We start from the raw sequence: 20,167 nt of genomic DNA on the forward strand, positions 1-20,167 counted from the left end.
AAAAAATTGCACAAAATGCCTGTATTTCTTTGATGAGTCCATTTTTCAGAATTCTAATAATGCAGGTATTTTAGGCCCAGGTATTTAGAAAAAGTTGAGGAAGGTTTATATATAAGAACTGTGGCAAGTTCTCCAAAATGCTTGGAACAACCTACTAGCCGATTTTCTTATAAAACTGCAGGACAGTGTACCTAAGAGAATTGATGTAGTTTTAAAGGCAAAGGGTGGCCACACCAAACATTGATTTTATTTAGTTTTTAACTATTTACTGCTCTTTATACTATTTTTTTTATATTTATAACCTTTAATTTCATTATTTTTAAAAGCACCTCAGCTGTACAGCATTTTTTTTACAGGCGCCTAAGACTTTTGCACAGTACTGTATATATATATTTATATATATATAAATGGGAATGTAAATGATAAATATAGGAACTAAAAGTTTGAAACATATATTAATTATTTGTAACGTCAGTTTTTTGTATGGAGAAGGGCATTCTCATATCCACGCAAACACCTTACCAGCAGTGGAATCAGCTATTTCAAAATGATTTGGCCAGGCAAAGTAGCTCAAGTAGCTGAAAGAGTGTCTGCAGCCGGGGTATGAGTTTAAACCAGGGATAACATAAAACAAACTTTAAGATCAAATTTTTCTGTGTCCCTGTTTCTATTTTTCATGGTAGCTGGGAAGAAAAGCGAATTTCACATAATTTCCCCCAACCTAATGGCAATGGAGGGAGAGCACACTAGGAGTGAAAAGTTTACGTCGGTTCATTAATATTCATATAAATCTTTTGATACCCAAGACCTTGACGAACACAGTTCAGTGACCAAAAGTCTTATTCACAATTGTTTAGTGTGTTTTATTACAACATTCCTGTGCATGTTCAAAACTACTGTTTACAGTTTGTGTGTTTTTAGAGGAGTTTACAATCCACACATTATTATGACCTACTTACTGCTGCCATATTGCTGTAGCTGAGTTTGTGCTGAAAACAAAGATATGAAACACTTTGGAATCACTGTATATAAAGTTGATGAAATTTACACAAATGTCAGAGCATCGCACAATCACCGGTGTGCCTCATTTTACCCTTAGACCCCAGAGTGTTAAGATAATATGATCTTCAGGTGAGAAGCACTGATGAACATTTCAATGTTATGTCAATGATCTAGCTAAAATGGGACACCTAATAAATATCACAACAAAATTTGGCACTTGGCCATTTAGACTGTTTTTTTTTTTTTTTTGCTAGGCCTCACCTGACCACACTCTGTGCTGTGTCACATTTGACCATTATCTTTGTTACAAAATGGACCTGAAACGTTAATACAGTCACATGAAATTATCACTTTCCTCAAGCTTTTAAAATTTCTGCAGACAAAGTGCATGTGCAACAACAGCATCCAAAAATCCAACAGTAAATCAATACTGCCACAAGCAACATTTGTATTTCATCACACTCAAAATATTCTTTTAAAATAATTAGTTGAATGAACTTGAAATGTAATGTTTGACCTAATACATTAACCAAGACATAGAGTAAACACAGAAGAATATAGGCTATTTTAAATAAAAATTAATCGGTAGTCGCACAAACTGCAGAGTTTGAGATACAGCACACAGGAGAGTTCCCATAATATCAATTCATCCATTTATCTGTTTATTTCAGTTGCGGTTATTTTTTTTCTGCTGAAAAGCCTTTTTGAGAATTCCTTAACCTCTTCCGTGTTCAGCACATAAATTATCGGGTTCATCATGGGGGGAATGGCAAATGAAAGTGATGTATTGATTATCCTGGCATTGGGGTGAAGGGCTCCAGCCATTGACGCAATGTAGATTCCTATTATTGGACAATAACATATAACTACCAGTATTAGGTGTGAAGAACAAGTCTTAATAGCCTTAAATCGCCCTTCCCATGAAGCTATTTTACACAGTGCACCAGCAATAAACACATATGACAGTGCAGTCAAAATAAACGGTACATACAGCAATAATACTATGTTAACATTTGCCATGATACGATTGACAAGATTGTCATTGCATGCCAAAAAGAATACCGGTGCATGGTCACAGAAGTAGCTTTTTACCACAATGGATTTACAAAAGGACAACCTGGTAATCAAAGACACCATTAGAATCAGTACAAATGAATCACATGCCCACACCACTGTTAATATCACAGTCATTGCAGGCATTGTGATGATGGCATGGTATCTCAGTGGCAAGCATATTGCCACCAATCTATCATAGGCCAGAATAGTGAGAGTGAGAGTCTGTAAACTGGAAAAGAAAAACACAAAAAACATGTTGGCCAAGCAAGCATCAAATGAGATGTATTGTGTACCAAAAGGAAACATTGCAATTAAATTTGGAATGAGAGCAGTGCTTTCACCCAAGTCAGCTACAGCCAAATTAATAATGGCCATATACTTTGGGGTGTGAAAGCTGCGCTCTGTGTATATAATAAACATGACAAAGGAGTTCCCCAACACAGAGACCGCAAAAACAAAGAACAGGAAAACATAGTAGTATTTGGCATGGGGCACGTAATAAAAACCATTGATGACAAAAAACGGGGGACGCACAAAAGTAGTGTTTAGAGAGAGGGTGGAATTCAGGGAGTTCATAGCAGACGTTTATAACTCTGATTCCTTCTCTTTGTTGCTTTACTTTTGTTTTTCGTTGCCTTGTAAGTAAAAAAGAAAAAAAAAATCAGTATAACTTAATTACATTTAATGCAGGTGATTTATGTTTAAATTATGAAAACACTTAAGGTTACATGAACATAACTACCTCATATCTTATAAATCATTATTTACAATGGCATTATGTATCATGCAGTTCGTATATATCTCCTTTCTTGCCATGGACAAAGGGGGCTGACTTTTTAGGTCAAGTACTAAACTTGGTACTGAGCATGCAAATAAAATACTTGACAAAAACACGAGGTAATGTCTAACAATTGCAACAATTTCCGACGAACAATATCACTAGCAATGCAATTCACTATCTGCTTGTGGCATGAACATGGCAAATGGCAAAGACATCTATGCCATTGTGCCTTCATGTACTTTTATATGATTCATTTCACATTTCATAAAAGTATAAGCTGTCTCATGCTTAAAAACAACCAGATGTCATTTTGATTAGTATAATGGTCACACACAGTCTGTACTAGTAAGTGTAAACACATTTATTCCTGCCAGTATGCATTTTCAGATATTGCAAAATTGCCTTTTCTGTATTTTTAATAGATTGGTCTCACGGTAAACAAATAAGTTCACCATGATTGTGGGTTGCTATTCTTTGTGCAGTTCATGAAGAATCAAATCAAGCAATCAGCATTAATAAATGAAATAAGGACAGGAAAATAATTTCACGCTTTTCTTCACACTTTGGAATCATGTTGCATGCATTAGGAAGGATGGCCCTTGATTTTTTTCTAAACAGGATCAGTAAGTAGCTCAAATATACAATAAAATATGAAGGGATATGAATGTGAATTCCTGTATCAGAACACATCACAAATTGCACTAAACACTATTTATGATAGATTCAATATGTGCAAGAAAAAAAGGTGATTTGATTTGTAAGCATTTGAATACTTCTAAAAAAACAACAATCTTGATAAGCATCTCTAAAGTTAGTGTGCGGTAAGGGTATCAGTATTTAAATTTCACCACTAAAACAAATGTTCAATCCAATGATAAACATGGTAATGACAAAAAAAACCCCTCTTTAAATTACTCACCACAATCACTGTAGCAGAGAATGAAGTAAAGAGTTTTCTTCAGTTCAGCCAGGTTGCATATTTACAGCACAGGAGCATTAACTCTCCTTTTATACATCCTGATCTGGGGTTTTCTATACACGTGCCATGATAATGTGCCTGGGGAACTCATTAACTATGGTACCTCTGTCACAATACAATATTTTTGGTTACTGAGAAAACAAAAAAAGGTTAGTTACCAGAGTCCAATTCCATTTTTGCTAATTTAATGAACAAGTACATTTTAATTTCAGGATAGCAGAGTAAACTAGCGGTTATGAACTGAATTTGTAAATAAGAGATTGCAGGTTTAAATCCAAGATGAGGGACTGCATTATACCCTATAGCAAAGGAAAGGATCCCATCTCTTTCTGTAACCCTCTCTGCTCACCACCTGTGTGAATTAAGTGGAAAAAGTACATATAGAAAAAAATGAGTGATGAATTTAACTGCCATTTCAGCATTGTCCACACTTTGTGTTAAAGTTTTTATCCTGAATTTAATTTGTCTTTCAGACAGTGAACTAAAACTTGTGTAAGTTATAGAATTTGCCATCCCATGCTGTAAATGGTTTACAGGGAAGGGAGGTCACTTCACAAAAAGTCACGTATTCACACAACTTCTAAATACAGTAATTATATTGCATAATCACTAATATTTTCTGAATACACACATATACATACATAGCAATGAATGACAAACTGCGGATGGCAACTCCCTGGCAGGTCAGGGTAGATGTATCAGTTTTACACAGTATACCCCTTCCATAGATACTGACACTATTTTTCTCACTTGTTTTTTGAGTTAAAGTACAAACAATTAAGAAATAAAATGTGTGTAACAAGTGTTTCCAAAATCATGGCCACAAATAAGTCAACAGCATTTCACTTTTATTTTTGTTGTTACAGAAGATACTCTTTGTATTTTGAACTGAAACATTAAAGACAGGATTAGCTAAGTTTTTTTTATTTATTTATTTTGTTGCAGAAAAAGCACTTTCCCTTATGTGAAAAAAATAATGTCTTCATATTCAGACAAGTACTGTAAAGGTTTTTGTTACATCACTTAGAAATAAGTTATTTATTAATAAAACTGAATATGTAACAAAATATATTATTCAGAAAAACAAGAATGGAATGTAAAAGTGAATTCTTCAAAAGTGAATCAAGATTGCCTTTGTAATTCAACACACTCCAAACATGATGTGCCTTTTAAGAGAATTTAAAAAACTTGAAATATAATGTTGCACAATGCAGCAGACTAAACACACTGTCAGGATGTGTGCGTGGGGGGGTTCGGACCCAAACGCAGTGGTCGAGGGAAAAAACTCAAAACTCCAAAATGGGATGAGAACAAAAGATTTACTTCACAAAAGGGGAACAAAGGGAACAAAAATCCTCGCAGGGCAACTCTTCCAAAACAAAGAAAAACTTCAGAAACACAGGGAAACCAAAAGTCCAAAAAACACGTGGGAGCAGAACATGGCAGGAACACACCGGGCAGGAACTTGATCAGCGACACGCAACCAAACAACCAACAACAACAAGGATCCAGCACCTGAGTCCAGGAGACGGGAAACTTAAATAGGCAGACACTGACGAGACACAGGAGGGCACCATGAACAATCAGGCCACGGAAGGGAAGGGGAAACGAGACAACCGGCAAACCATAATTAGACAATTGAAAACAATCATACAATTAACAGGGGGGAGCAGGACACAAAACAGAAGTGCCGCCATCTGGCGGCCCAACAAGGGAAACACAGACAGGAAAACACAGAACCATGACACACACGTGATTTCTTTTCTCAATAGCACCAAATTATACAGCTGGATGTTGTTTACTGAAGCAATGTAGGTTAATTACAGCACTCAAGGATAAAACTGCAAAACTTAACAATACACCATGAGAGCTCCTGTATTATCAATTCATTCCTTCATTTGATTATTTATCTCACTTGTGGTTATTCTTTTTTCTTTTGAAAAGTTTTTTTGAGAATTCCTTAACCTCTTCTGTGTTCAGCATATAAATGATTGGGTTCATCATGGGAGGAATGGCATTAGCAAGTGATGTATTGATTATTCTGGCATTGGGGTGAAGGGTAAAAGTTAGTGCAGCAATATAGGTTCCCATGATTGGAAGAAAATATAAAGCCACCAGCATTAGGTGTGCAGAACAAGTCTTAATGGCTTTTAGTCGCCCTTCCCATGAAGCTACTTTAAACAGTGCAAAGGCAATAAACACATATGACAATACAGTCAGAATAAAAGGTAAATAAAGGAATAATACCATATAAAGTTTTGCCATGATAGAATTTGCAAGATTGTCATTGCATGCCAATTTGTATATGGGTCCATGGTCACAGAAGTAGCTTTGTACCACAATGGATTTACAAAAGGACAACCTGGTAATCAAAGTCAATGTTGAAATGATGAAAAGTGAATTATATGCCCACACCACTGTTAACATCACAACCATTGCTGGCATTGTGATGATGGCATGGTATCTCAGTGGCAAGCATATTGCCACCAATCTATCATAGGCCAGAACAGTAAGAGTGAGAGCTTGCAAACTGGAAAAGAAAAACACAAAAAACATGTTGGCCAAACAAGCATCATAGGAGATGTACTGGGAATCGAAAAGAAACGTTGCAATTAAATTTGGAATAAGAGCAGTGCTTTCACCCAAGTCAGCTACAGCCAAATTAAAAATGGCCAAATACTTTGGGGTGTGAAAACTGCGCTCTGTGTAAATAATAAACATGACAAAGGAGTTCCCCAAAACAGTGATGACAAAAACAAAGCACAGGAAAACATAGTAGTATTTGGCATGGGGTATGTCATAAAAACCATTGATGAAAAAAAATGGGGGACGCACAAAAGTTGTATTTGGAGAGAGGGTGGAATTCAGGGAGTTCATGTTAGATGAATGATTCCTTCTTTTTTTTTTGCTTTTGCTTTTCTTTGTCCTGCAAGTAAAAATAACATATAGCCTAAACTCAATAACTCAATTAAATTTAATACAGTCAATTTATTTTTTAATTCTGAAAGCATTAAAGTTATGTGAAGATAACTCCCTGGAATCCAACAAATCATTATGTACGATCACATTATGTATCAAGCAGTTTATATAAATCTCCTTTCCTTCTGTACACCAAGGGAGGCTGACTTTTTCAAGTACTGAGCTTGGTACCAAGCATGCAAATAAAATACTTGACAAAACATAAGGTAAATTCTAACAATAGCAACAATGTCCTAAAAATAATATCTGCCATTCACTTTCTGTTTGTAGCATGACATGGTAAATAGGCAAAGGAAAATATCTTAAAGAAAGTATGTCAATATGTCCTCATGTACTTTTAGACGACTTATTACACATTTTCTTAAGCATTGTCGAATGTAAAATAAAACTCTCTCCTTCATAAAACCAACTGCACATAATTTTGATGTCTTATAAAGGCAATCTGACTACGAATACCATGTAAAAATGATAAAGAATTTGGCAAACTACTCACCACAATCGCCTAAGTAGGGAATGTGGAAAAAAGGAGTCCTCCAGTTCGTTCAATCGGGTTTCATATTTACAGTAGAGGAACATTCACTCTCCTTTTATACATCTTCTTGTGGGGTTTTCTATACACGTGGCATTGTAATCAACCAGGGGAACTCATTAACTACTGTGCCTATCTATATCTTAGTTCATTAAAAAAAAAAAAACAAATGTAAAAATAAACTATATTATTGTTAATTATATTATTATTAAATACTAACATCAACCTTTGGCCTAACTCAAACACAGCCTTGAAGAAGAAGAAGAAATGGCCAATTGGTGTGAATACAATATTTAAAAAAAAATATTCACATTTGTAATTAAGAATACTATTAACTGTTGGTCCATGGTATCTATGCTGGAGTTATTCAGTGATAAAAGCATTAACAAATTAGTTAAAATTGAACTACACAGGTACAGCTGCAACGTAACATACTGAAGTGTAACCAAGAAATACATTAATCGCTGAAATAACTCCAATTTGTTTAACAACATATGAAGACAATGAATGTTTTTCATCACGTAGTATTGATTTTGTTTTATCGTGGATTCTATCAAGGAAAACTGAGTTGAGATCAATCAGGTGTACCATGAAGGCCACGGTATACGAATAGGATGGGAGATTTGCAACTGTGGTGAAAAAATAAAATTAAAACAACTGAACTTTTTTTGACAACTTTGCTTTAACAGCAGGCCTTCATCTTCCAACTGATGGACAGGAGCTATGCCATAGGCCCAATGGCGTCTATTAGGGCTGGACGATATATTGCAGTGATAATTATCGTGTGCAATAATAATAATAATAATAATAATAATAATTTTTAAAACTGTGTCATTGTCCCAATACGTTTGCATTTAACTGTACACACACAGCACACGCACACGCACACACACCAAGTTTGTATTGCTATACTTGTGAGGACTTCCCATTGGCTTACATTTATTCTGTAACCTCTAACCCTAACCCTAACCCTAACCCTAACCCCAACCACTACATGCCTAACTTTAAACCCTAAGTCCTAACCCTAAAACAGCCTCTTGACCTTGTGGGGACCAGCACACACACACACACACACACACACACTGGGCCACATTGCTATCCATTTTCTTTTAGTTCAGACTGTAGTTCAGCACACCATTTGTTTGTTTATTAACAGCATGAGTTATCAACAGATCCTTGGTCCCTCTGCAATGACATCATAATTTTACTGATCCCCACAGAAACCTGCAGCCATCAATATACTCAGATCACTCAACTGTCAGACACAATTCTCCAGCTCAGGTGTGAAGCTCTTAATTGAGAGCTGCTAATGAAGGCTTGGTTTGGTCCGAGGAGACATCCTTCTCAAGTAATTATGCCAGTGAGAGTTACGACCTCAGTGCTTTTACTGGTTACTGTAAACATGTAATCAGGAGGCATGAGGCAAGCTAGCAGTCCATATACACAAATAAACACAAAACATACAAGTATGTAGACTCCAAAGCTTTAAAGGCCTGGTGTTTTTCCATAGCCATGGTGCAACTGCGGAGATGTGGGACACCAGGAAAACTGGTTTGTAGCTAATTCCCTATCACTAGACCAATCACTCACAGATTTGCAGCTTTAGTGACCTGACCTGTGACCAATCATATACAACAAAGCATTGCACCCAAACAGGATCATAATATGAAATTGTATCAGCTGACCCTCAGAGAAACAGTCCAGATTTACTGTGGAAACAGGTTTAAAAAAGGTAGCTAATGGCCACCTGGACAGAGATAGGGGAATGTATTGTACACCTGGATGTGTCACACTACTGAAATCAGGACAGACTTTGAGAATGTGTCATGGATTTCTAAACATAAATGAAAAGTGCTAGTTTAGAAACTTGCCAAACGGTGTTTGTTTACAGAGAGAAAAAAACACTTGCATTTGACTGAATGATATTTCTAATAAGCAATTTGACTTGTTTCCAAGTGGTTTTAGCAAGCTTAATTCCTGTAGCCTTTTGTCTTAGAGGTAATACAGCCAATTGGCTAACACTCTGAATAAGGCAATAATATATACGAGGATCCATCCATGATAGTATGGTGTATACTGCAGACATTATTATTATATTTTCAGCTACAAAAACTGCTCTGAAAAACGTCATTGTTAGTTTGGCCTTCATTTCAACAAACAAATCCCTCCAGCAAATAATAATTATTCACCAGTGGTTTCAGAACTCAGCTTGCTCTCAGGGCATCAGTGTCCTACTGGGCTGTTAATTGAATAATTAACTTTTAACTGAATAATGGCTTGCTATAATGCTCTTGAGGGATACATCATTAGAACTGAACACATAGATAAATACTATCGGTAAAAAAAAAACATATTTGTTCAAAGTGGACTGTGGATACTCTGCTTATGACAGGATATGCAGATGCAAACATTCAGAAATCAGTTCCAGTTGTTGTGTTTCAGTGATAATGGTCAACATAGAGACATTAAACATGCAGAAATAAATGGGGAACTTACATTGTTTATTGCTGCTATGCATGACATGCCAACATGTTATCAATCACACAAAAATATAGCACTACAGTTTTATCAGTCCCAATCCCAATTGCTGTGCATATACATATACAGTAATGGTTGACAAACTGCGGGTGGCAACTCCCTGGTAGGTCAGGGTAGACGTATCAGTTTTTCACAGTATTCGCCTTCCATAGATACTGACACTATTCAAACTAAACACTGCATCCATTAATGTTCTGACATACATAATTGTTGGGTCAAAGAAATGGGATTTTTCTCACTTGGTTTTTGAGTTACAGTATAAACACCTAAGAAATAAGATGTGTGTTACGAGTGTTTCCAAAATCATGACCGCAAAGAAGTTAAGAGCATTTCACCTTTATTTTTGTTGTTACAGAAGATATCCTTTGTATTTTGAACTGAAACATTCAAGACGGGATTAGCTAGGTTTTTTTATTTATTAATGTTTTTGTAGAAGAAGTACTTTCCCCTATGTGAAAAATAACGTCTCCATATGTTGAAGACAAGTACTGTAAAGGTACAGTTAACTTTGTTACATCACTTAGAAATAAGTTATTTATTAAGCAAACTGAATGTGTAACAAAGTAAATTATTCACAAACACTAGATTGGAATGCAAATCTTCAAAAGTGAATCAAGATTGCCTTCAGCATCATTTGTAATTCAACACACTCCAAACATGATGTGCCTTTTAAGAGAATTTAATAAACTTGAAATATAACGTTGCACAATGCAGCAGACTAAACTCACGTGATTTCTTTTTTCAATAGCACCAAATTATACAGCTGGATGTTGTTTACTGAAGCAACGTAGGCTAATTACAGCACTCAAGGATAAAACTGCAAAACTTAACAATATACCATCAGAGCTCCTGTATTATCAATTAATTCCTTCATTTGATTATTTATCTCACTTGTGGTTATTCTTTTTTCTTTTGAAAAGTTGTTTTGAGAATTCCTTAACCTCTTCTGTGCTCAGCACATAAATGATTGGGTTCATCATGGGAGGAATGGCATAGGCAAGTGATGTACCGATTATTCTGGCATTGGGCTGAAGGGTAAAAGTCAGTGCAGCAATATAGGTTCCTATGAGTGGAAGAAAATATAAAGCCACCAGAATTAGGTGTGCAGAACAAGTCTTAATGGCTTTTAGTCGCCCTTCCCATGAAGCTACTTTAAACAGTGCAAAGGCAATGAACACATATGACAGTACAGTCAGAATAAAAGGTAAATAAAGGAATAATACCGTATAAACTTTTGCCATGATAGAATTTGCAAGATTGTCATTGCATGCCAAGCGGTATATTGGTCCATGGTCACAGAAGTAGCTTTCTACCACAATGGATTTACAAATGGACAACCTGGTAATCAAAGACACCATTAGAATCAGGACAAATGAATCACATGCCCACACCACTGTTAACATCACAACCATTGCTGGCATTGTGATGATGGCATGGTATCTCAGTGGCAAGCATATTGCCACCAATCTATCATAGGCCAGAACAGTAAGAGTGAGAGACTGCAAACTGGAAAAGAAAAACACAAAAAACATGTTGGCCAAGCAAGCATCAAATGAGATATATTGGGAATCAAAAAGAAATGTTGCAATTAAATTTGGAATAAAAGCAGTGCTTCCACCCAAGTCAGCTACGACCAAATTAAAAATGGCTGAATACTTTGGGGTGTGAAAACTGCGCTCTGTGTAAATAATAAACATGACAAAGGAGTTCCCCAACACAGTGACCACAAAAACAAAGCAGAGGAAAACATAGTAGTATTTGGCATGGGGTATGTCATAAAAACCATTGATGAAAAAAAATGGGGGACGCACAAAAGTTGTATTTGGAGAGAGGGTGGAATTCAGGGAGTTCATGTTAGATGAATGATTCCTTGTCTTTTTCTTTCCTTTTGTTTTTCTTTGTCCTGCAAGTAAAAATAACACATAGCCTAAACTCAATAACTCAATTACATTTAATTCAGTCGATTTATTTTTTAATTCTGAAAGCATTAAAGTTACGTAAAGATAACTACCTGGAATCCAACAAATCATTATGTACGATCACATTATGTATCAAGCAGTTTATATAAATCTCCTTTCCTTCTGTACAAAAAGGGAGGCTGACTTTTTCAAGTACTGAGCTTGGTACCAAGCATGCAAATAAAATACTTGACGAAACATAAGGTAAATTCTAACAATAGCAACAATGTCCTACAAACAATATCTGCCATTCACTTTCTGTTTGTAGCATGACATGGTAAATAGGCAAAGGAAACTATCTCAAATAAAGTATGTCAATATGTCCTCATGTACATTTAGACAACTTATTACACATTTTCTTAAGCATTATCCAATGTAAAATAAAACTCTCTCCTTCATAAAACCAACTGCACATCATTTTGATGTCTTAGAAAGGCAATCTGATCATGAATACCGTCTCAAAAGAGAAAGAGTTTGGTAAACTACTCACCACAATGGCCTAAGTAGGGAATGTGGAAAAAAGGAGTCCTCCAGTTCGTTCAATCGGGTTTCATATTTACAGTAGAGGAACATTCACTCTCCTTTTATACATCTTCTTGTGGGGTTTTCTATGCGTGTGCCATTGTAATCAACCAGGGGAACTCATTAACTACTGCACCTATCATCACTATATCTTAGTTAATTAAGAAAACAAACAAATGTAAACATAAACAATATTATTGTTAATTATATTATTATTAAATACTAACATCAACCTTTGGCCTAACTCAAACACAGCCTTGGTTTCATTAAGTTATAACATACAACATTAAAAATCAATGGCTTTATTCAGAGACAATTAGAAAAACTTGTTTGTTATTGATAGCCTATTAGCACTGAACAGCAGCTAATATTCAAAACAAATATTCAAATATAACCACACAACACAAGAAAAAAGTGAAATATAGCTGGAAGCTGCAGTGAGCGGGTTTTAAGCCATAAAACAAGAGGATTATTTTATGGATTTCAAGGCATAAATAGTGATGATAATGGTGTATATATATATATATATATATATATATATATATATATATATATATATATAAATTGTCACATGTTTGCATTATCTAATTAACTTTAATGATATGGTCAGAATAAAGTATTACCCAGCTAACGGTTCAAATATGAACTGGACACAAATTTTCAAGCATGGTAGATGATATCTGTATTCTATAAATTATCCCCCCCTCCAAAGACAGTCAGAAACAACATATCCAAAAACTGGCAATGCACAAAGTCCATGCTTTGCTGCTTCTACTCACTCACATATGGTAAACATATGGTGTGGGCGACTGTCACAATGGATCCATGATCCTATCAATCTAATAATTGTCTGAACGTCTCAGTTTTACAAATGGGAGAAATAGGTAACACTTTACATTAAGTTGCGGCTATACCGGTGTAGTTAAATTGTAACTAATTTCGTAACCAGAGGATACTACTGAGTGACTCCAATGTAGGTAACATGGAACAACAGTTAACGATTTTCTTAATTACACATGCAATACAAGACCAGCCCTGTTACATCCGTCCTGCAAAAATGAAATAATTCCATATCATGAAGACACATTGTGAAATTAACAGGCAAGGTTTATTTCTTCTGTATCATGAAGATATGACCAATGGGTGAAAATACAATATTTAAAAATTAAGTTAAATGAACTAAGAATACTGCTAACTGTTGTTCCATGATATCTATGCTGGAGTCATAAGAAGTAGGCCAAGAAAAATAACAAAAGGTCTAGAGTTGATTCTAGATGTGGAATTTGCACTTGCAGCATGTTGCTGTTGTCTTTCAACATGAGGACTAAATATGCATCAATGTCAGTAAAGCAGGGCATCGACATGTCTGGCTGCCACTGGAACTGGCTCACTTGTCTGTATTGACAATTTGACTGCTGACAGCAGCGGCATTCAGAATTCAGAATTCAAAAGTGGACAGAAACGTGTTATCTGGTCCAAACAAATGCCTCAAAACTCTTTGGACAGCACTTCATCTTGTGGTGGCATAATGACCCCAAATATACTGCTAAAGAAATCAAGGAGTTTTTCAGGGATGAATGGCGGAATGTTCCAGACCAGCCAAGACAATCAAATTTTTAAAAAACTGTTTCATTGTCCCAGTACTTTTGCATTTAACTGTAAACACACACACACACACACACACACAGTCCCGTACTGCTGTCCTTATGAGGACTTCTCATTGACTACATTCATTCTGTAACCTCTAACCCTAACCCTAACCACTACATACCTAACCTTAACCATAACCTTGACCTAATTGTAACCCTAACCCTAAGTCCTAACCCTAAAACAGCCTCTTGACCTTGTGGGGACCAGCAAAAGGTCCCCACAAAGATACATTTTCCTCATCTTTCTATCCTTGTGAGGACATTTGTTGCCCACAAAGATAGTATTACAAGTTCACACACACACACACACACACACACATTGGGCCACATTGCTATCCATTTTCTTTTAGTTCAGACTGTAGCTCAGTACACCATTTGTTTGTTTATTAACAGCATGAGTTATCAACAGATCCTTTCCCCCTCTGTAATGACATCATAATTTTAGTGTTGCCCAGAGAAACCTGCTGCCATTAAAGTACTCAAATCACTCAACTGTCAGACACAATTCTCCAGCTCAGGTGTGAAGCTCTTAATTGAGAGCTGCTAATGAGAAGGCTTGGTTTGGTCCGAGGAGACATCCTTCTCAAGTAATTATGCCAGTGAGAGTTACAACCTCAGTGCTTTTACTGGTTACATGTAATCAGGAGGCATGAGGCAAGCTAGCAGTCCATGTACACAAATAAAGAAAAAAAATATAGGTATGTATGTAGACTCCAAAGCTCTAAAGGCCTGGTGTTTGTCCATAACCATGGTGCAACTGCGGAGATGTGGGACACCAGGAAAACTGGTTTGTAGCTAATTCCATATCAGTAGATCAATCACTCACAGATTTGCAGCTTTAGTGACCTGACCTGTGACCAATCATATACAACAAAGCATTGCACCCAAACAGGATCATAATATGAAATTGTATCAGCTGGCCCTCAGAGAAACAGTCCAGATTTACTGTTGTTTAAAAAAAATACCTAATAGCCACCTAGACAGAGATTGGGGAATGTATTGTACACCTGGATGTGTCACACTTCTGAAATCAGGACAGACTTGGAGAGTGTGTCCTGGATTTTTAAACATGTAAATGAAAAGCGTTTCGAAAAAATAGTTTAGAAACTTGCCAAACTGTGTTTGTTTACAGAAAAAAAAACACTTGCATTTGACTGAATGATATTTCTAATAAGCAATTTTACTTGTTACCAAAAGTGGTTTTAGCAAGCTTAATTCCTGTAGCCTTTTGTCTTAGAGGGAATACAGCCAATTGGCTAACACTCTGAATAAGGCAATAATATATACGAGGATCCATTCATGATAGTATGGTGTATACTGCAGACATTATTATTATATTTTCAGCTACAAAAACTGCTCTGAAAAATATGTCTTGGTTAGTTTGGCCTTCGTTTCAACAAACAAATCCCTCCAGCAAATAATAATTATTCACCAGTGGTTTCAGAACTCAGCTTGCTCTCAGGGCATTAGTGTCCTACTGGGCTGTTAATTGAATAATTAACTTTTAACTGAATAATGGCTTGCTATAATGCTCTTGAGGGATACATCATTAGAACTGAACACATAGATAAATACTATCGGTAAAAAAAACCATATTTGTTCAAACTGGACTGTGGATCTCATGCTTATGACATAATATGCAGATGCAATCATTTGGAATTTGGAATTCAGTACCAATTGTTGCGTTTCAGTGATAATGGTCAACATGGAGACATTAAACACACAGAAATAAATGGAGAACTTAAGTTGCTTTTTCGTACTGATACTACATGCCATGAATGGCATGCCAACATGTTATCAAGCACACAAAAAATATATCGTTACCGTTTTATTGGTCTCGATTCCAATTGCTGTGTAGCAGGCTTTTTTGAGGTCTGTACTTGCGATGTGAATACAGGTAAATTAATACAGTGCAGTGAGAAAATGTCCAGAGGCCTGTCCCCTATGCCCATGATGAGACATTAACTTTTTGGCTGATTTGACTTTGATACTAATCCCAGAAGTAGGAAAAATGCATTTATTGTTCATTGTCTTTTTTCTTTTTTTATAATTTAAATTCCTGTATTTTAATTGCTTATGGCTGTTCTTATACTGCATTGTGGTCCTGTATTTCATTTTTTTTCTTACACTCATCTGTAATGAAAATGACAATAAACACAAACTTGAATAATCTTATCATTTTAATATCAACATAAAACAAATGTAGAAACAATTAGCGTTTGAGTAAAACAAGTAATAATCATTACAAATTCCTATATGTATTAGTCTATACCAACATAACTGAGCAGCCTAATGTATTTTACTGGTGTACATTTTAAAATAAGCTTGTATATGCATTGCCTTGTCCAGTATTGTGTAACTAAAATAATATTTGTGCAAAGAAAAAAATGATTTTTTGGCAGATATACTTTATTTCAAATTACTGATGATCACAGGATGTCATTACCACTCATGGTCAAGCAGATATTCAGGGGACAGCCAGCATAATTGTAACAAGTTTTTTACTAAATTATTCACTTTTTACTAAATTAGAAGTAATGCGATCAAAAACTGTAAAATGACACTGCATAGAGCACTTGTCTGTTACAATAAATCACATTAAATTTGAGGTGATCACAAACGATTTGTGTACAATCCAGACAAACGTTAACACAGTCAGATGTTTCAACTGCAAAGTTGAAAAAAGAGGGCTACAGATAGAGATGGTGACCTTTCCTTTGCTCACGGGTGTATTGGTGGTGCATCATCTTGGAGTTACTGTAGCCTGTAATCTCAATTGTTCCAATCCAGTTCCAGAATCACTTACTAAGCTATCCTGAAATTACATGTTCATTAACTTGGAGGAAATCACAGATTGGATTCAGGTAAGTAATCTTGTCTGTTTTATAAATAAACATTTAATATATTGTCCTGGTAGAGGTCCTGTAGTTAATGAGTTCCCCAGATTCATTACCATGGCACATGTACAGAAAACCCCAGAGCAAGATGTATAAAAGGGGAGTCAATCCTCTTCTACGGCCAATATGAAACCAGGTTGAACAAAATGGAGAAAACTATTGACCTCATTCTCTGCTAAGGTGATTGTGGTGAGTACTAACAAAGCATTTTTCCCTTTTGAGATTGTATTATTACCAGAATAACATTTTTCATAATTGGATTGATCATATGTTTATTCCAATAATAATATGCAGAATTATGGTCATGAAACCATAAATGTTTTCAGAATTTGAAAATAAATTACCTGCATTAAATGTAATTGAGTTATTCAGGTTTTTTACTTACAGGGCAAATAAAAGCAAAAGGAAAGCCATAAAGAGAAGAAATCAAAGTTAAACACATCTGCCATGAGCTCTCTGAATTCCACCCTCTATCTAAATGGAACGTTTGTGCATCCTCCATTTTTTTTCATCAGTGGATTGAATAACATGCCCCATGCCAAATACTACTATGTTTTCCTGTGCTTTGTTTTTGTGGTCTCTCTGTTGGGGAACTCCTTTGTCATGTTCATCATATACACAGAGTGCAGTTTTCACAACCCAAAGTATTTGGCCATTTTAAATTTGGTTGTAGCAGATTTGGGTGAAAGCACTGCTCTGATTCCAAATTTTATTGCAATGTTTCTTTTCAATTCCCAATACATCTCCTTTGACGCTTGCTTGGCCAACATGTTTTTTGTGTTTTTCTTTTCCTGTTTGCAGTCTCTCACACTTACCGTTCTGGCCTATGATAGATTTGTGGCAATATGCTTGCCACTGAGATACCATGCCATCATCACAATGCAAGCAATGGTTGTGATGTTAACAGTGGTGTGGGCATTTGATTCTTTTGTACTGATTTTAACGGTGAGTTTGGTTACCAGGTTGTCCTTTTGTAAATCCATTGTGGTAAAAAGCTACTTCTGTGATCATGGACCCATATACAGTTTGGCATGTAATGACAATTATATCAATCAGATGATGGCAATTATTAACATGATATTATTGCTTTATGTACCCTTTATTTTGACTGTACTGTCTTATGTGTTTATTTTTGGTGCACTGTTTAAAATAGCTACGTGGGAAGGACGAATTAAAGCCCTTAAGACTTGTTCTGCACACCTAATGCTAGTCGCTATATATTACTTTCCAATCATGGGTGTCTACGTTGCTGCACTAACTTTAAACCTTCCACCTAATGTCAGGATAATGAGTACATCATTTGCAAAGGCCATAACCCCCATGATGAACCCAATAATTTATGTGCTGAACACCGAAGAGTTTAAGGAATTCTTAAAAAAAACTTTTCAAAGGAAAAATAAACAAACACAATGAGAAGAAATATTAAAATAAAGCTGCAATCTGTGAGAGCAGAGGTAGAGACATGGGTTATGAATTCCTTAACATCTGTTGAACACATAAAAATCATCAGATTTTAGTCTGCTAAATCTAGGTTCATTCTGTGGAACATGTTTCAAATTTATTAAATTATTTATTTCCTAAGCTTAATGTCGAAAGTGGGATGAATTACTAATGTTGCTTGTGGCAATACTGATTCACTTTTGAATTTTTGATTCTATTCTTGTGTTTATGAATAATGTAGTTTGCTGCACTTGCAGTTTGCTTAATAATCAACTTTTTAGTGATTTAACTGCAGTACCTATATTATTCAACATATGGATACGTGCTATTTTTTTTTACATATGGAAAACGTATGCTTGAACATATTTTTTAAATATATATTTTTTACTTGAGACAAGCAATAGTTAATCCCATCTGTATTTAATGTTTCAGTGTCTCTTTTTCAAATGGAAAGTGAAGGAAGTCTACTATAAATTGGCTCCTAATTGGTGAAAGTATACATGGCAACTCAAACTCACCATATTGTTGATAAGAATTGAAAGAGCAAAGTAAATAACAAGCCAAACCTGTATTGTGTAAAGTTTAAGTAAAAAAGAAGATAAAAATAAAAAACCAAAAACAAACACATGTTCAACAACTTAATTAGGCGCCTACTGATTGACATCAATCTTTAATTTGATTCCCTAAATTTTGCCCCCTCATTTTATGTAATTGTTGGTAAAATAGCACAATAAGCACTCATGTGAACATGTTCATTCTTTATGGCCTACTTTCCTTATTTCTGACATAAATGTGGCTTAAGAGGGTAATGTCTGGGACAGTGTTAGATACTATGTGTTCGAAATTACTTGTTTATTAACTCGGGGAAGATCATGTATCGGATTCAGATAAGTAACCTTGCCTGTTTTATCAATAAACAAAAATATTGTCCTGCTAGAGTTACTGTAGTTAATGAGTTCCCCAGATTCATTACCAAGGCACATGTACAGAAAACCCCAGAGCAAGATGTATAAAAGGGGAGTCAGTCTTCCTGAACTGTAAATATGAAACCAGGTTGAACAAAGTGGAGAAAACCACTGACCTCATTCTCTGCCAAGGTGACTGTGGTGAGTACTTACTCATTCTTCCCCTTTTGAGATCATATTAGTTTACCAGATCATTTTTCATAATTGGATATGTTTTAGCAGTTTCAAAGGTTTTTACATGGTTAGAGTTCAATCAAATTCCCTAGCATGTATGTCCGAGCACTTACCTCTGTGCAGCAAATATAGTTACGGGTAATTTTGATGTTTTTTGCAAGGGCTGTCTTCAATTAAAGAAAATCTCTAATAACTGGCAGTTTTTTTTTATTTGTATTTTTTACTAAGAATCTGTTGGTAGAATTATTATTTTTTTATTATCATTTTTTTACCCATATTTAAAGACATACAATTAATCCAAATTAATTAAATTGTATGCACTGCTATATTATCTTCCTTTTGGCACAGTCTGTTTGAAGTTTATAAAGTTTTACATAGGAGGGACAACTTAGAAACTGAAAATATACTCGAGCATTTGCAACATTGCTGTGCTGATTCTGTCAGCGCTGACCAAACATGGTAAATGGTAAATGGACTGCTTTTATCCAAAGTGCTTTACAATTGATACCTCTCATTCACACACCAAGGGTGAAAGGCTCCCATGCAAGGTACCAATCAGCAAATTGGGAGCAATTAGGGGTTCTGTGTCTTGCTCAGGGACACTTCAACACGTCCAGGGCGAGGGATCGAACCAACAACCCTCCGACTGCCAGAGAACCGCTCTTACCTCCTGAGCTATGTCACCCCATGGGCATAGG

General features: G+C 35.6%; 4 protein-coding genes across 6 annotated transcripts in view; 1 reads left to right on the forward strand and 3 right to left on the reverse strand.

Moving 5' to 3' along the window:
- Positions 1 to 1,522: 1,522 nt before the first annotated feature.
- Positions 1,523 to 2,683, reverse strand: LOC135236118 (olfactory receptor 52E8-like). Its single transcript, XM_064302315.1, has one exon. It carries the CDS (start codon positions 2,632 to 2,634, stop codon positions 1,657 to 1,659), a length of 978 nt encoding a protein of 325 aa, XP_064158385.1. The 5' UTR covers positions 2,635 to 2,683; the 3' UTR covers positions 1,523 to 1,656.
- A 2,048-nt stretch (positions 2,684 to 4,731) lies between these two features.
- LOC135236186 (olfactory receptor 52E8-like) overlaps positions 4,732 to 20,167 on the reverse strand; it is a 126,073-nt gene continuing 110,637 nt past the window's right edge. The window contains exons 1-2 of one of the 2 annotated variants that reach the window (XM_064302417.1): positions 7,291 to 8,113; positions 4,732 to 6,744 (exon numbers count right to left, since the gene is read on the reverse strand). In XM_064302417.1, the coding sequence (XP_064158487.1) occupies positions 5,730 to 6,744; positions 7,291 to 7,373 (1,098 nt within the window). In that variant the 5' untranslated portion in view covers positions 7,374 to 8,113 and the 3' untranslated portion in view covers positions 4,732 to 5,729. Of the gene's footprint in view, positions 6,745 to 7,290; positions 8,114 to 20,167 lie in introns of those variants that run through there. The other variant, XM_064302418.1, reaches the window with a different exon arrangement.
- Positions 9,606 to 20,167, reverse strand: part of LOC135236188 (olfactory receptor 52E8-like) — a 121,212-nt gene continuing 110,650 nt past the window's right edge. The window contains exons 1-2 of one of the 2 annotated variants that reach the window (XM_064302422.1): positions 12,313 to 12,445; positions 9,606 to 11,767 (exon numbers count right to left, since the gene is read on the reverse strand). In XM_064302422.1, coding sequence (XP_064158492.1) covers positions 10,752 to 11,717 — 966 coding nt within the window. In that variant the 5' untranslated portion in view covers positions 11,718 to 11,767; positions 12,313 to 12,445 and the 3' untranslated portion in view covers positions 9,606 to 10,751. Of the gene's footprint in view, positions 11,768 to 12,312; positions 12,446 to 20,167 lie in introns of those variants that run through there. The other variant, XM_064302420.1, reaches the window with a different exon arrangement.
- Positions 16,989 to 19,311, forward strand: LOC135236803 (olfactory receptor 52E8-like). The gene is made up of 2 exons (XM_064303333.1): positions 16,989 to 17,079; positions 17,278 to 19,311. The coding sequence occupies exon 2, from the start codon at positions 17,338 to 17,340 to the stop codon at positions 18,301 to 18,303; it is 966 nt and encodes a 321-aa protein (XP_064159403.1). The 5' UTR covers positions 16,989 to 17,079; positions 17,278 to 17,337; the 3' UTR covers positions 18,304 to 19,311.

The sequence above is a fragment of the Anguilla rostrata genome, chromosome 12 (genome assembly GCF_018555375.3).
Source record: "Anguilla rostrata isolate EN2019 chromosome 12, ASM1855537v3, whole genome shotgun sequence".
NCBI classification, from domain to species: Eukaryota; Metazoa; Chordata; class Actinopteri; order Anguilliformes; family Anguillidae; genus Anguilla; species Anguilla rostrata.

Coding starts and splice junctions, on each gene's coding strand:
- LOC135236118 (XM_064302315.1), bottom strand. CDS start 2,634: ATGAACTCCCTGAATTCCACCCTCTCTCTAAACACTACTTTTGTGCGT.
- LOC135236803 (XM_064303333.1), top strand. CDS start 17,338: ATGAGCTCTCTGAATTCCACCCTCTATCTAAATGGAACGTTTGTGCAT.